The following is a 14,217-nucleotide window of genomic DNA, read 5'->3' as shown; positions in this document are numbered from 1 at the left end:
AACCAGATGAGGCAAGTAAAGTCAAGGGCCGCTCTTTTCCAATTGCTGCTCTCTGCGACGTTCGACTCGTCTTCCCCCGGCTCTTTTCTACTTGTCTGCTCGCATCCATCTACCTTTTCTCCTCTCTCGGCACTGGCTCACTTACCACATTTCCTCTTCGGTACACCAGTCTATCCCAAACCCCTGGGACTCATCTCCTGAGTGCCCCCTTGACGTCCTAACGTGCTGCTGCCGCTCTCGTTGGCTCCCTGCACCTCCAGTTGGCTGTCAGTCTACTTCCATCAGGGCCATATTAGCCATTAGGAATGATAGGCACAGTTCCTAGGGCCTACGAAACTTTCAGGGACTACGAAAAAAAATTGTATGTATAATTTTTTTTTTATTTTAAAAACTATTTATTAATAGCTTAAAATCAAATTAGTTATTTCGGTCGGGGGGCCTATGAAGGCAAGTGTGCCTAGGGCCTACGAAGGTCTTAAAATGGCCCTGACCTCCATGGTTCTTCAGTAGCCCAGCCTTCCAGCCAGACCACACAATCAGGAGTCTCCATCCTGGGCACAAGGACCTCAAAGCAGAGCAATTCCCTGCCCTCCAGGGCCAGTTATTAACAAAATAGCTTCTTACCCTTCTGAGAGCACATTTATTAAGTGTGCGAGTCAGACCAAGCTGGGAGGTCTAGACAACATGATCTATGAGGGAAGATTGAAAAAATTGGGTTTGTTTAGTCTGGAGAAGAGAAGACTGAGGGGGGAGATGGTAAAAGATTTTGAGTAAAAAAAGGTTGCTACAAAGAGGAGGGAGAAAAATTATTCTCTTTAACCTCTGAGGCTAGGACAAGAAGCAATGGGCTTAAATTGCAGCCAAGGTGGTTTAGATTAGACATTAGGAAAAACTTCTTAACTGTCAGGGTAGTGAAACATGGGAATCAATTGCCTAGGAAGGTTGTGGAATCTCCATCATTGGAGATTTTAAAGAGCAGGTTAGGCAAACACCTGTCAGGGATGGTCCAGATACCTGCCCTGAATGCAGGGGACTGGACTAGATGACCTCGCGAGGTCCCTTCCAGTCCTACATTTCTATGAGTCTCTGCAGTGTCTGTGTACAGACACAGCCCCGGCCCAGATGCTCCGACCTCAGCAGCCTGTTAGCAAACACCAGCCACACTCTGGCTTCCACCAGCCTGGGTTACCATTTGCAGGGTGACCCCAACACACTCTGAGACCTGGATTTCCCACCCCTCCCACACACACCCCAAAATGTGTGTTCTGTACAGTCTAGCCCTCTCCAGGACAGTCGAGGTATATTAGGTCCATTGTCCCTCTAAGGGGATTGACATACAAGTCCGCTACCTTAAATGGAGTTACCCACACAATTCAACAACACTGGATTAGTCCCAATTAAAGGATCAAACAGGTGTATTTAGCTGCAAAGAGACAGATCTGAAGTGAGTACGAGTAATGAGGTGGGAAGTCAGGAATGGTGACAAGAAAAATAAAGATAAGACACTTTCTAAACTTAACAAAGCAGACTTGGTTCCAGGGGAAGTCTCTTACTTCATGTCTTCAGTACATTGCTGACAAGACTCTCAGGCCAAGATCTGCCCAACGGCTGCGTCTTTTGTCGTCTTAGGTGCAAAGAGCGAGATGGGTAGAGGGAGACACCTTGGGGTGTTTTTGCCCCTTGCTTTTATAAGTCAGTCACCCTTTGAAATCCCATTTCCTGAGTGCGACCCCTAGATAAAGTTCTTTCCGGCTGAGAGCGATGAGGCATGGAGTCGGGGGGATGGGGAGGAGAGGTTTTATGCTATGGCTCGTTAAGATCAGATCTATTTGTTCCTGGCCCCTCCTTACCAAAGAATGGCCACTTGGTAGCTTTGATGACACCCAGCTGGTGTGTCACCTTGTCCTTTGTCTCTGAGAGATAGGTTTATCCCCTCTCCAGACGTGTCTGGAAATCACCTGATTTCAGCTTACGTTCATACCTCTCCATAGAACGCTGCTACACACGTTTCACCAGGACGGTTATTGACCAGCCAGTTATTAGTTTTCAGATGATACCTCACAAGGCAGGTTTTGTACAAAGATCATTACAACAGCGTGTAGAGTGTGAATACAGGGGTGTATTCCGTCACCCGTTCTGAGTTAAATTCTCGCTCGGGGATTGGATCCGCAGGGCTCTTTCTGAACGCCAGCTGCTGATTGTGACCCAGCCTGGTCCTTTCAAATGTAGCCTACAGAGCCACCCTTCCTCCCGCCACTAACTCCAACCAAGAACTGGTGCTAGCAGCCGGCAGGTCCTTTTAGTTCAGCCTGCTGGGTCTTGATTGGTCCTTGCTGATCCCCAGCCCTTCTAGCTGCTGGAGGACCAGATCTCGCTGGCTTTCCACAATGGCTGCCAGCTGGGAGGTCTAATATTCACTGCTCTTTTACTCTCCGAGAGCAGTGTCCTGGGGGAGGCTGCCGCAGAGTAGCAGGGCTTCCCACGTTGGCCACAAACGCCTGGCACCCCCTCCACAGCCTCTTGTTTACAAGTGTAAAATCACAATGAGTAATCCACTTCACAAGTGTAAATCACAGTAAGTAATCCACTTCACAAGTGTAAATCACAGTAAGTAATCCACTTCTCAAGTGTAAATCACAATAAGTCATCCAAACTAACACCTTTTTAATTCTGCTCAAATTCACTTGTATCCATCCGGCTCCCAGCCCACCTCTGCCCTGCTCTTACGCATCCACGGGTCACCCAGTGGTTCTGACCTTACCACAGATGTTACGCTTCTTACTGCTCTGTTTCTGTGATTTGCTTATTCGTGCCCACCCGGCCTGAACAACTCCTTCTTGACACTCTGCCTCATCCTACCGCTTGCACAGCCCAAGGATTTTACAGGTGAGACACGCAACCCAGTTATTGGATTTACAAACCATCCTGGCAAAGCCGCAAGCGCGGTATTAGCAAAATCACAGGCACAAGCAAAAATTCCGTTGTATTTTCTTATACTGTTATATATAATATCCTTTCCTCTCACACGATTTAGTACATATTTGACTAACACAATTCATTACACGATTCTCCATTTCCCTTCCAGCTGCCAGGATGCCGGGACTCCTCCCCGCACTCCTCTGCCTGCTCCTCCTCTCCCTGCCGGGCCGCAGCTCTGGCTCCGAGGACGACGGCACCGTGGTGATCACCACCAGTGGCCCCATCCAGGGAAAGCGCCTCCCGGCCGGCTCCAACACAGTGACAGCCTTCCTGGGCATCCCCTACGCCGAGCCCCCCGTGGGGGCCTTGCGCTTCCAGAAGCCGCTTCCCCACAAGCCCTGGAACCGCGTCCTGGAGGCCACCAGCTTCGGCAAGGCCTGCCACCAGCTTCAGCTTACTGATTACCCTGATGCTGAAATGTTCTCGGTCAAAATGCCACAGTCCGAGGACTGCCTCTTCCTCAACGTCTGGGTGCCCCATCCCCGGCCGCCGGGGCCGATCCCTGTCCTTGTCTGGATCCACGGAGGCGGATTCTATATGGGCGCAACCTCCGTGGAGCTCCACAACGGTCGCTTCTTAGCCACCGGCGGGAAAGTGATCGTGGCCTCCATGAATTACCGACTGGGGCCACTGGGCTTCCTGTCTCTGCCCCCAGCCGCCCCGGGGAACGCCGGCCTGTGGGACCAGCGCCTGGCGCTGCGCTGGGTGTGGAAGAACGCGGCCGCCTTCGGTGGGGACCCAGCCCGTTTGATGCTCTTTGGCCAGAGCGCTGGGGCTGCGGCAGTCGGCCTCCACCTCCTCTCCCCAAGGAGCCGGCCCTTCTTCACCCGCGCCGTGCTCCAGAGTGGAGCCCCGAATGGACCGTGGGCTTGGACTTCACTTGAGGAGGCCAAGAAGAGAGGCCAGACGCTGGGCCGGCTGCTGGGCTGCACCGATGGCGGCAACAACACGGCCCTGGTGGGCTGCCTGCAGGGGAAGGAACCCGGGGAAATCACCAAATTTGAGTTCTCCGTCCTCCAATACCCAGATCTGATGGCGATACCCTTTCTGCCAACACCAGATGGGGATTTCCTCCCTGATGCACCACCCAGGCTACTGAAGGCCAGGCACGGCCCGCCTATACCCATCCTGACCGGCTTCACCGCCAACGAAGGCTCCTACTTGCTAAGCGGCGGTGCCACCGGCTTCAACCTGGAGAACGCCAGCTCCATCGGCTGGGAGGAGCTGCTGCGGGTGGTGAGGCTGATGGTGCCAGGGGCCCCAGAAGAGGCCGTCCAGGCCGTAGCACGGCGGTACAGCCGGGAGGGGGAAGGGCAGGGGGAGGCGCAATACCGATGGGCCATGGAACAATTTCTTGGTGACTACAGCATTGTGTGCCCGGTAGCCGAGGTGGCTGGGCAAGAGGCGGAGGCCGGCAATCCTGTGTATGCCTACTACTTCACCCACCGCAGCAGCAGCTTGTCTTCCCCTGCGTGGACGGGGGTGCCGCACAGCTCGGATCTGCTCTTCACGCTTGGGACCCTGGTGTCCGTGGGAGGAACTAACCACGCACCCACGGAGGCCGAGGTGGGGCTGAGCCGCAAGGTGATGCGCTACTGGGTGGAGTTCGCCAGGAGCGGGTAAGAACCTTCCTGTGCCCCTGAGCCAGACCGTGAGAGCAGCTGCAACTCTTTGCCCAGGTGTCCACAAACATCCAGGAAGAGCCGGCTCGATGCCACGGTGAAGGGCTCCCTTTCAACAACAGATCATAGATTTGGCTGAAGCCCTTGACCATGAGCTGAACATAGTTCAGGGAGGTCAAATCTGAGCCCCTCGGTTCCAGGTTAGGGATAATTCTCTTCTTCCCTCATCAGGATGGCGGCGATCCCATGAACACGCCCATCCGTATTCAAGGAAACTAGGTTTTTAGCTAGCAGCCAGTGCTCTCAAAACTCTGCCTGCCCTTTCCCAGCCCTTCCACACAAACCCAAGGGATGTCTACGCTACGGAGCCTATATGGTGATTACAGCACCGTAGCTAGACCGGGGTCACCCCACAGTGTAGACATGGCCTCCCTCAAGGAAAGGAGTTTTTCCATTGGTATAGGAACCCCGCCTCCCCGAACGACAATCGCTCCTTTCACACAAGCATCTTTCCATCAGCAGAATGGCAGCTCCACTGGGAGTTAGATCAGCAGAGCTACTCAGTCACCTAACTTTTAAATGTAGACCGGGGCTTAGAGAATGGAAAACAGTGGCCGTTGTTCCTAGGAGCTGTCTCACTTTATATGGGGGCTGTAGGCCAATGGCAGCCATCGTAACTTAGGGCAGCCTGTGGCTTCAATCTTGCGAACAAGTAAAGGCAGTGGCCATCTTTATAAAGGGCAACCTGGAGCGTCACCCTGAGTGAGGAGAACAGGAGGCAGTGGACATCTTAACTGAGGGCAGGCTGTGCCTTCACTCTCAATGGGAACAACAAGGGGTGGCAGCCATTTTAGAAAAGGGCGAACCTTTGCAAGTTAGCTCCTAATGACCCCTTGGTCTGGGATGTCAGACTCCAGCTGGAGCAGGTTCTGGCCCTGCCCAAGTCTGGTACTAACCTCTGTGGGGTATGTTGAATTTTCCCCCAGGAACCCCACAGGGACGGAGGACAGCGGAGTGCTGTGGCCCCCCTATGACCGTAAAAAGCAGAACTTCTTCCGCATCGGCATGGCGCCACACCAGGTCCAGGACCCATCGCCAGCCCGGCACTGCAGTTTCTTAGCATCACTGCTTAGAGGGCAGCGGAGCACCCCAGGTGAGCATCAGTGGGATGAGTGGAAGGCAGCTCTGGAGGGGAAAGGCCCCGTGTCCCCCCTCTGCACTGGGCCTGGATTAGAGCCAGAGCCCCCGAAGGGGAAGGGCCTCCTGTCTGATTCCCTTCTCTCCATGGGGATGTGGAGTGCTACACCTCCACAGTGCGTCTCCCCAAGCGTGAAAACTTGCTTGCACTCAAAAGAACTTGGACGACTATGATCCAGTGCCACATAGTGATGCTTCCTCTTTGCCCTTTTTCTTCTCCTTACATCCATTCCCCCCACACTTGTGGTTTGTCCCCAACATCAGGATTCAGACACACAAACACACCCCGCTCCCCCTCCCGCGTCTTGTCTCCTGTGTTAACTTCATGCGGATGCTGTATGAAAGCGTCATTTACACAGGCACCGAGCTAGACAGGTGATGAAGCCACCCTTTGCCTGGCCCGACCTTGCTTTTCCCGTCAGCTGTTGACAGTCTTTAAAATATATTTTCAGTGCATAAGCACAGCTTCTTACACATCACCTGTACATCCATCTCGCCACGGCTACGGGACCTAGTAGAACAGAAGCTTTCATGAGAGCCCTTGCAGGATGGCATTTATGGATGAATACCATAAAAGCAGGGAGCTAGGTGTAGTGAGTTTGTCAGGCCCGCCAGGAGCGGCTGTTACAGAACAATGAAACCTTCACCAGCTGGGGCCAGTGCGTCTCTGTGTCAGCATGGATCCAACGACAGAGGGGGCTGCAGGTAGGTGTCCTGTAAGGGCGAGGAAGAGAAAGGAGGCAATGGAAGAATGAAAATGCAGCTGGCTCTGGGGAGGGGCGTGGCTGCTGTGTAAACTGTATAGGACACGGAGTGAAGGAGAATCCTGCAGATGCTGGGAATCCTGAGTGCCAGGAGGGGTGTGTTAGGGGAGGCAGAACAGAAAGTTGGACAGCAGTGTTCACGGATGCTGGGAACACGAGAACGCCAGCAGCACAGCCTGCCCCACTGCTGAAATGTAGGACTGCAGTGGGAACTGACAGTATGGGGAGAGTGCCCCCTACCGAGCCCCCACCCTGCAGCGCCTAGATTTCAGCTGACGCTTTCCCATCACACTTTCAACCAGACCACACGCTGTTAACTTATCACCGTGGCTAACCCCACTCGCTGTCTGCCCCGCAGGAGCAAAGCCCCGACGTGTGGGGCGCCAGAAGCGGAGCATGAAGAGCTGAGCAATGGCGGTCACCTGGTGGAGGGAACCCACCCTGCAGATGATTTGTTAATCCTGCCGATAAAGCCCTCGGGCATCCCAGGACTACACCGTACCTTCCGGCATCCCGGTGCATTAAAGCCTATCCAGTCTGCAGACACTAGCCTGGTGTGTGAACTTGGTTAGTTACACCTGAGCAGTGGGGATAGCGAGCAAGCGTGTGTGTGTGTGTTGGTGTTGGGGGCTGGGAGGGACACAGATTATACAGGGCAGGGGGTCAACGGTACTTTGGGGTTTGAAGAGGCAGTTGATGAAGCTCAGAGATCACACCATGCACCCAGAGCCAGAAACAGAACTCAGGAGTTCTGGCTCCCAGAACTTCTGCTCTAATCAGTAGACCCCACTCCCTTCTCTGAGCTGGGAATAGAACCCAGGCATCTTAACTCCCAGCCCTCCCTGCTCTAACCACTAGCCCCCTCTCCCCTCTTTGTTGGTGCACCGCGAACAATGAGAAAGAGCCGTCTACCCCAGGGAGTCTCAAAAACCAGTGGTTTATTGCTGACACTTGCAGGCCATTACACGATACAAGCCACAGGGACAGGTTCTTTCCCAGCCAGCTTGGACAGACAGCAGCACATATGGCAAATCACACACACCAGGGGGGCAGTGGATGCTTCTTTGTGCCCCAATATATGGAGACAGCGGCAGTGGGACCTAAGGTTGGATTGGAGCCAGCGGCCCCTGAAGGGGAAAGGCCCAGGTATGGTTCCACCGCCCCTGAGCCAGCCAGTCCCGTCCTCCCCCGGGCCCGGATTCTTTATCTGCCATTGCATTCCCAAGGAGAGTTGGATGCACCGAACCTGCCTCTCCAGCGCAGACGTCAGCTCACAGGTCCACTAATTGCACACGCTCCCCTCCCCCCCCCCAGTTGCAGGAGCAGGGAGCTGATCCATCACGCCAGACCCCAGTGGGGAAGCTGCCCTGCCACGTACAGTCTGGGGCAGAAAATGTATTTACCCGGGATCTTTCCAATGAGACCTGCCCCTTCGCCCCCCCCACACACACACTCCGCCTGAGCATTGATGAACCCCTGATGCTTCCCCCACCCCCAATGAGACTTGGGAGGGGAACCCTGCCGTCCCAGCTCCTATGCAATCCCCTGACTCCTACACCATTAGGTGGCCTTCCCATGTGCTCAACGGCAGCTGGGCCCCACCCCAGAGGTGGCTGCATCTCAGCACTGAGGGAGTAATGCCCGTGTGGTGCTGCGGGAGGGATGTTGCCCGCTGCCCCGCCCCAGAGGTGGCTGCATTTCATTTCCGCTGCATCTCGAAGCCTTTGGCCCCTGCCCTGGACTTTCTCTGGCGGGCCCATACACCCCTTCTCCCTGCATGCTGAACACAGCAAGGTCACTTCTCTCAGTATCAATAAGCCGCCGGGTGCTGTTAGTCTCTGCATCAGAGCCGTCCAGTCGGCTCCAGCGACTCCAGCGCGCTGCACACGGTGAGCCGCAGCGAGAGCCGCGAAGCTGCGACCGCAGTGGGGAGAAGGACAGGTGAGTCTGTGCTGCCCGGGGTCCCCCCAGCTCTGAGACAGGGAGAGAGGGGTCAAGGGAGGGAACGGAGCATTGGAAGGGCTGGAAATTGGATCTCGCCTGGTAATTATCCAACCAATGCACATTTCTCAGACCCCATGCCCTGAGCTGGGGAGAGAACCCAGGGGTCCTGGCTCCCAGACCCTCCACTCTAACCACTAGGCATCACCTCCCTCCCAAAGTTAGGGCTACACCTCAGGACTCCTGACCCCCACCCCTCCCGCTCTAACTCACTAGACCCTTCTGCCCATCTACCCAGATCTGCAGCTTCCTCCCCAGTTCTCGATCACCCTGCCCCCCATTCCCTCTGCTCTGTCTGGTTCCTCTGATCTCTGCTGCCCTGCTCAGTGTCTTGGGTCTCACAGCTGCTGGGCTCAGGGCTACAATCTGTGTGTAGCCCTTGTGTGAGTTGACCATGAGCAGGACTCCTGGGTTCTATCCCCAGCTCTGGGAGGGGAGTGGGGTCTAGTGGGTTAGAACAGGGTGGGCTGGGAGCCAGGACACCTGGGTTCTATCCCCAGCTCTGAGGGGAGAGTGGGGTCTAGTGGTTAGAGCAGAGAGGCCTGGGGGGTCTGGACTCCTGGGTTCTACCAGTTGGGGGTGGGGAAGTGCATTGGTTGCCGTCCTGTCCAGACGCGTTCTGCCCTGGCAGGAAGGGTTCTCTCTCTCCCCCGCAGTGGGGTTAAGGACATCCCATGCTGAGCTCAGCAAAAGACTCGGCGCATTGGGGTGACTGACCGGTAGGGCTGTATTTGCTGAAAGGGATCAAGGGCAGCAAAGGAAACTACATACTCCCATCTACGGTGAGAGGGCTTGGACCAGATCGGGTCTGGCGATGGCTAGAGGGGAAAGGCCCCGCGACCCGTCCCCTCTGACTCCCTCTGGGGGGTTTCCTTCCAGTTGCCGCGATGCCAGGACTCCTCCCCGCACTCCTCTGCCTGCTCCTCCTCTCCCTGCCGGGCCCCAGCTCTGGCTCCGAGGACGACGGCACCGTGGTGCTCACCACCAGCGGCCCCATCCGGGGCAAGCGCCTCCAGGCCGGCTCCGGCACAGTGACGGCCTTCCTGGGCGTCCCCTACGCCGAGCCCCCCGTGGGGGCCTTGCGCTTCCAGAAACCGCTTCCCCACCAGCCCTGGAACCGCGTCCTGGAGGCCACCACCTTCGGCAAAGTCTGCTTCCAGCATCTATTTTCTGATTTCCCTGACACTGAAACATGGACACCGAAAGGGCCACAGTCCGAGGACTGCCTCTTCCTCAACGTCTGGGTGCCCCATCCCCGGCCCCGTGAACCGGCCCCTGTCCTCGTCTGGATCCACGGCGGGGGATTCATGACGGGCGCTGCCTCCCTCGACATCTACAACGGGCGCTTCTTAGCCGCCACCGAGAACGTGATCGTGGCCTCCATGAACTACCGGCTGGGGGCGCTGGGTTTCCTGTCTCTGCCCCCAGCCGCTCCGGGGAATGCCGGCCTGTGGGACCAGCGCCTGGCGCTGCGCTGGCTGCGGGACAACGCTGCCGCCTTCGGTGGAGACCCAGATCGCTTGATGCTGTTCGGCCAGAGTGCCGGGGGCGCCTCGGTTGGCTTCCATCTCCTCGCTCCAGGGAGCCGGCCCCTCTTCACCCGCGCCGTGCAACAGAGCGGAGCCAGCAGTGCCCCGTGGGCTTGGATTTCGTTTGAGGAGGCCAAGGAGAGAGGCCAGACGCTGGGCCGGCTCCTGGGCTGCGCTGACGGCAACGACGCGGCCCTGGTGGGCTGCCTGCAGGGGAAGGAACCCGGGGAGTTCCCCAAACACGAGTTCTCCATCTTGCGCCGCAAGCAGCTGTTGACGATGCCCTTTGTACCAACACCAGATGGGGATTTCCTCCCTGATGTACCGCCCAAGCTGCTGGGAGCCGGGCACAGCCAGACTATACCCATCTTGACCGGCATCACTACCAATGAAGGTGCCTACATCTTAAAATACAGTGGTCTTGACTTCAGCCTGGAGAACACCAGCCACGTCGGCTGGGAGAATCTGCTGCAGGTGGTGAGGTTTACAGTGCCTGGGGCACCAGAAGAGGCCGTCCGAGCCGTGGCACAGCGGTACAGCCAGGAGAGGCAGGATGGGTCACAGTATTTATGGGCCATGGATCAAACCACTGGTGACCACCTCTTTGTGTGCCCGGTAGCCGAGGTGGCTGGGCGAGAGGCGGAGGCCGGCAGTCCCGTGTATGCCTACTACTTCACCCACCGCAGCAGCAGCTTGTCTTCACCTGAGTGGATGGGGGTGCCGCACGGCTTCGATGTGCCTTACCTGTTCAGTACCCTAACGTCTATGAGACATTCCAACCACACACCCACTGAGGCCGAGGCGGGACTGAGTCGCAGGATGATGCGCTACTGGGCGGAGTTCGCCAGGACTGGGTAAGGGAATTACCCCCAAAAGAGCAGCCCCAGTTAGAACCTGAGGATGATGCGCTACTGGGCGGAGTTCGCCAGGACTGGGTAAGGGAATTACCCCCAAAAGAGCAGCCCCAGTTAGATCGCCAGGACTGGGTAAGGGAATTACCCCCAAAAGAGCAGCCCCAGTTAGATCGCCAGGACTGGGTAAGGGAATTACCCCCAAAAGAGCAGCCCCAGTTAGGAAGCGAGCCAGTTGTGTATTTGAGCCAGTTGTGTATTCTTGAACCAGTTGCATACCTCAGAAGTATTCCTTTTTAAATACACACTTCCTTGACAGAGAGATGAATTTACATAGGTCAGCAAAAGCTTTAAACATGACTCAGGATTACTTAATAGGCCCTTTCTTCCATCACATGAACATTTTGGAAACCCAGCAATATGATAAACTAGGTCCTCTTTTCCAAGCCAAACCCCCACAAAACTATAAATCCAAACTACAATACACTCAAAAACCTCCCTCTTCTTTACCCTTAGGAAATTTTTGGGAGCTGACTACCCAACGTGGGCCCACTGACTCCCAGGTTAGGGCAACCCACTCTCCCCATTATCTAACCCCCATGAGTTCTCACACGTGCTGCCCCGTTGACATCTGTGCAATCACCCAGCCAAGGTGACACAGTTTGTGAGCATCAAACACGGGAAGCCCCCCAACTGTGCAGCTTTGAGCACTGCATGGCGCTCCTTGGACATCTATGCAAATTATACCTGGAGCCCCTCCCTCTTCTGCATTTACCCACAGGGAGAGCCAGGGATCAGCATATGAAAATCAGCCCAGCAAAAGGTAGGAAGGTGGCCTCCATTCCGTCACCTCCAGAGGGAGCCAATGAGCTGCTGTTACCACAGGCCAGCTCAGCCATCTTTGCTACAGGCAACTCACTGCTACTTGCCTAGGAAGCAGGCAGAGGGAAGCCATCCTAACTGTGGGCAGCCTGTGGCTTCAATCCCATTGAGAACATTAAAAGAAAGTGGTCATCTTTAATTAGGGCAGCATGTGTTGTTGGGGTTTTTTTTATCCTGTTTGGACGGATCAGAGACAGTGGACATCTTAACTGAGGGCAAATTGTGGCTTCAGCCTCCTTCCCAGCTCAGAGGCTCCTATCTGTGCCCCCCATGTTTCCCTACCACCACAGTGTCCTTCCCTCTCCTGCCATATTGCTCTGCCCCCCATACTGTCCGTTCCAATGTGTGAGAGCACAAAAGGAAAGCCGTCTTCAGTCAGGGCAGCATGTGGCTTCAGCCTCGTAGAGAACAGTGGAGCCCTGAGTATTAGTCCATATGCGAGAAATGGGAGGCAGCAGCCATCTTAGCTGAAGGCAGCCATTTTGGAAAGGGGCCAATCTTTGCAGGTTGGCTTCTAATGATCTCCACATCTGGGGATGTCAGACTTCAGCTGGAGCATGTTCCTGTCCCTACACAAGCCCAGTACTAACGGCCAATGGGGCGTGTTGAATTTCCCCCCTGCAGGAACCCCATAGAGGCAGGGAACAGTGGGGAGCAGTGGCCTCCCTACAACTCCACGGAGCAGAACTTCGTCCGCATCAGCACAGAGCCGCTCCAGGTTGAGGGGACGTCGCCCGCCCATCACTGTGGCTTCTTGGCTTCGCTGCTCAGAGAGACGCCGAGTCCCACAGGTGAGCATCAGTGGGTAAGAGGGTTGCAGCGGTAGAAGGGAAAGGCCTTGTGCCACATCCTGGGGCCAGATCAGAGCAGGCACACCCTAGAGGGAAAATTCCCCATGTGCCATTTCCTGTCCCTCGGAGCCAGCCAGCCCTCTAGATCTGAGAATGGATTACAGTTGGTGTCCCCTAGAGGGGAAAGGCCTTGTGTCCCATTCCCCTTTGTCAAGTGAACATGGGATCCTGGCCTCCTACTGGGGCAGACACCTGTGGGGAACTCTCCCATCCCCTGAGGTCTTCAGAGCCCATGTGCTGTGTGGGGCAGCCCCAGATTCAAGTCCAATTTGTGGTTGTTTGGACTTTTTCAGTGAGACAATGACATCCATGTTTCCTTCCCCAGCCGGGACTCATGGAATCACTGAACCCTCAAGGGAAAAGGAACCTGAGGAAAAGAAGGAGAACTGAGTCTCATGGAGGAAGCCAGGACCTGCAGCATCAAATCCCAGACACCCTCTACCAGCTGGGAACAACTCCCGCAGCTGGGAGTCATTAAGAGGCTGCTGTAGTAATTCCATCCAGTCACTAGATGGAGACATGATCCTATTCACTTAGCATTGGCTACCTCTCCAGGCATGTTTCCTTGCAAGAAGTTATTCAGCCATTAGATATCACTGTGTGCAACATATTGCTCCAGCCATCATGGTGTCACTGGTAAACGAGGGAGACCATGCTGGAACGTGAGCTGTGTAGAGGCCGGTTCGGGTCAGTAGCTGCTTTCTTTAATAAACACCCTCTGTTGTTATTATTGTTATGTGCACTACCAGGTAAGATCCGGACTCCATTGTGCTACATAGTGAAAGACATTCCCTGGCCCCATGAGCTTCCAATCGAAACAGACAAAGGAAGGATTATTATCCCCCCTGGACAGATGGGGAAACTGAGGCACAGAGGGATGAAGTGACTTGCCCAAAGTCACACAGGGAATCTGTGACAGAGCTTTCTGGAGGCCTTCCTGGAAGATTTACTTTAGCCAGACCCTCTGGGCTCACTCTGCTAACTGGTGAAATGTAACAGCCTGTGCTATACAGAAGGTCAGACTAGTTGATCTAATGATCCTTTTGGCCTTAAACTCTGTGGCTCTCTGATTTTCTCACACCAGGACACTATCTGCCCCCTTCTCAGCTGGGTCGTGAACCTAATAATATCCGTAGCAAACCCTCATGGCATCTGGAGTGGGTCCCAATTCGACACGATGGAAGGGTTTTCATACACCAGACAGACGCAGGTTGCGACACAGACCAAGCAAATGCAGAACAATGCAAACACTGCCACCATGAGGGAAACCGAGGCATGGATTCTCAGTGGTAGAGAGAGGATTAGAATACAGAAGTCCTAATTCCCAGCCTCCCCTGCTTTCACCCACTAGATCCCATTCCCCACCCAGAACTGGGGAGAGAACCCCGGGGTCCTGAGTCCCAGCCCTCCCTGCTGCTTCAGCTGACTGCATTGCCCCCAGGGTCTACAGTGGGAGGCTGGCGGGCCCAACCCCACACAGGTTTGTCAATTACTGCAAATTAGTGAGTGCTGACAGGTTTCAAAGCTACAGCTGCAGTGGA

The 14,217-nt window shown here is 55.2% G+C and overlaps 2 protein-coding genes across 2 annotated transcripts; both read left to right on the top strand.

The window, feature by feature from the left end:
* The first annotated feature begins 3,093 nt into the window (after nt 1-3,093).
* LOC137141261 (acetylcholinesterase-like) lies at nt 3,094-7,052 on the top strand. The gene is made up of 3 exons (XM_067530086.1): nt 3,094-4,598; nt 5,588-5,754; nt 6,921-7,052. The coding sequence occupies exons 1-3, from the start codon at nt 3,094-3,096 to the stop codon at nt 6,968-6,970; spliced, it is 1,722 nt and encodes a 573-aa protein (XP_067386187.1). The 3' UTR covers nt 6,971-7,052.
* A 1,325-nt stretch (nt 7,053-8,377) lies between these two features.
* Nucleotides 8,378-13,387, top strand: LOC137141255 (acetylcholinesterase-like). The gene is made up of 4 exons (XM_067530081.1): nt 8,378-8,503; nt 9,443-10,946; nt 12,450-12,616; nt 13,002-13,387. Exons 2-4 carry the CDS (start codon nt 9,451-9,453, stop codon nt 13,064-13,066), a joined length of 1,728 nt encoding a protein of 575 aa, XP_067386182.1. The 5' UTR covers nt 8,378-8,503; nt 9,443-9,450; the 3' UTR covers nt 13,067-13,387.
* The last annotated feature ends 830 nt before the right edge of the window (nt 13,388-14,217 follow it).

The sequence above is a fragment of the Emydura macquarii genome, unplaced genomic scaffold, assembly GCF_026122565.2.
Source record: "Emydura macquarii macquarii isolate MOO-44397 ecotype Brisbane River unplaced genomic scaffold, CSIRO-AGI_Emac_v2 contig_3035, whole genome shotgun sequence".
Taxonomy (NCBI): Eukaryota; Metazoa; Chordata; order Testudines; family Chelidae; genus Emydura; species Emydura macquarii.
This window is presented reverse-complemented; position numbering and strand designations above follow the sequence as displayed.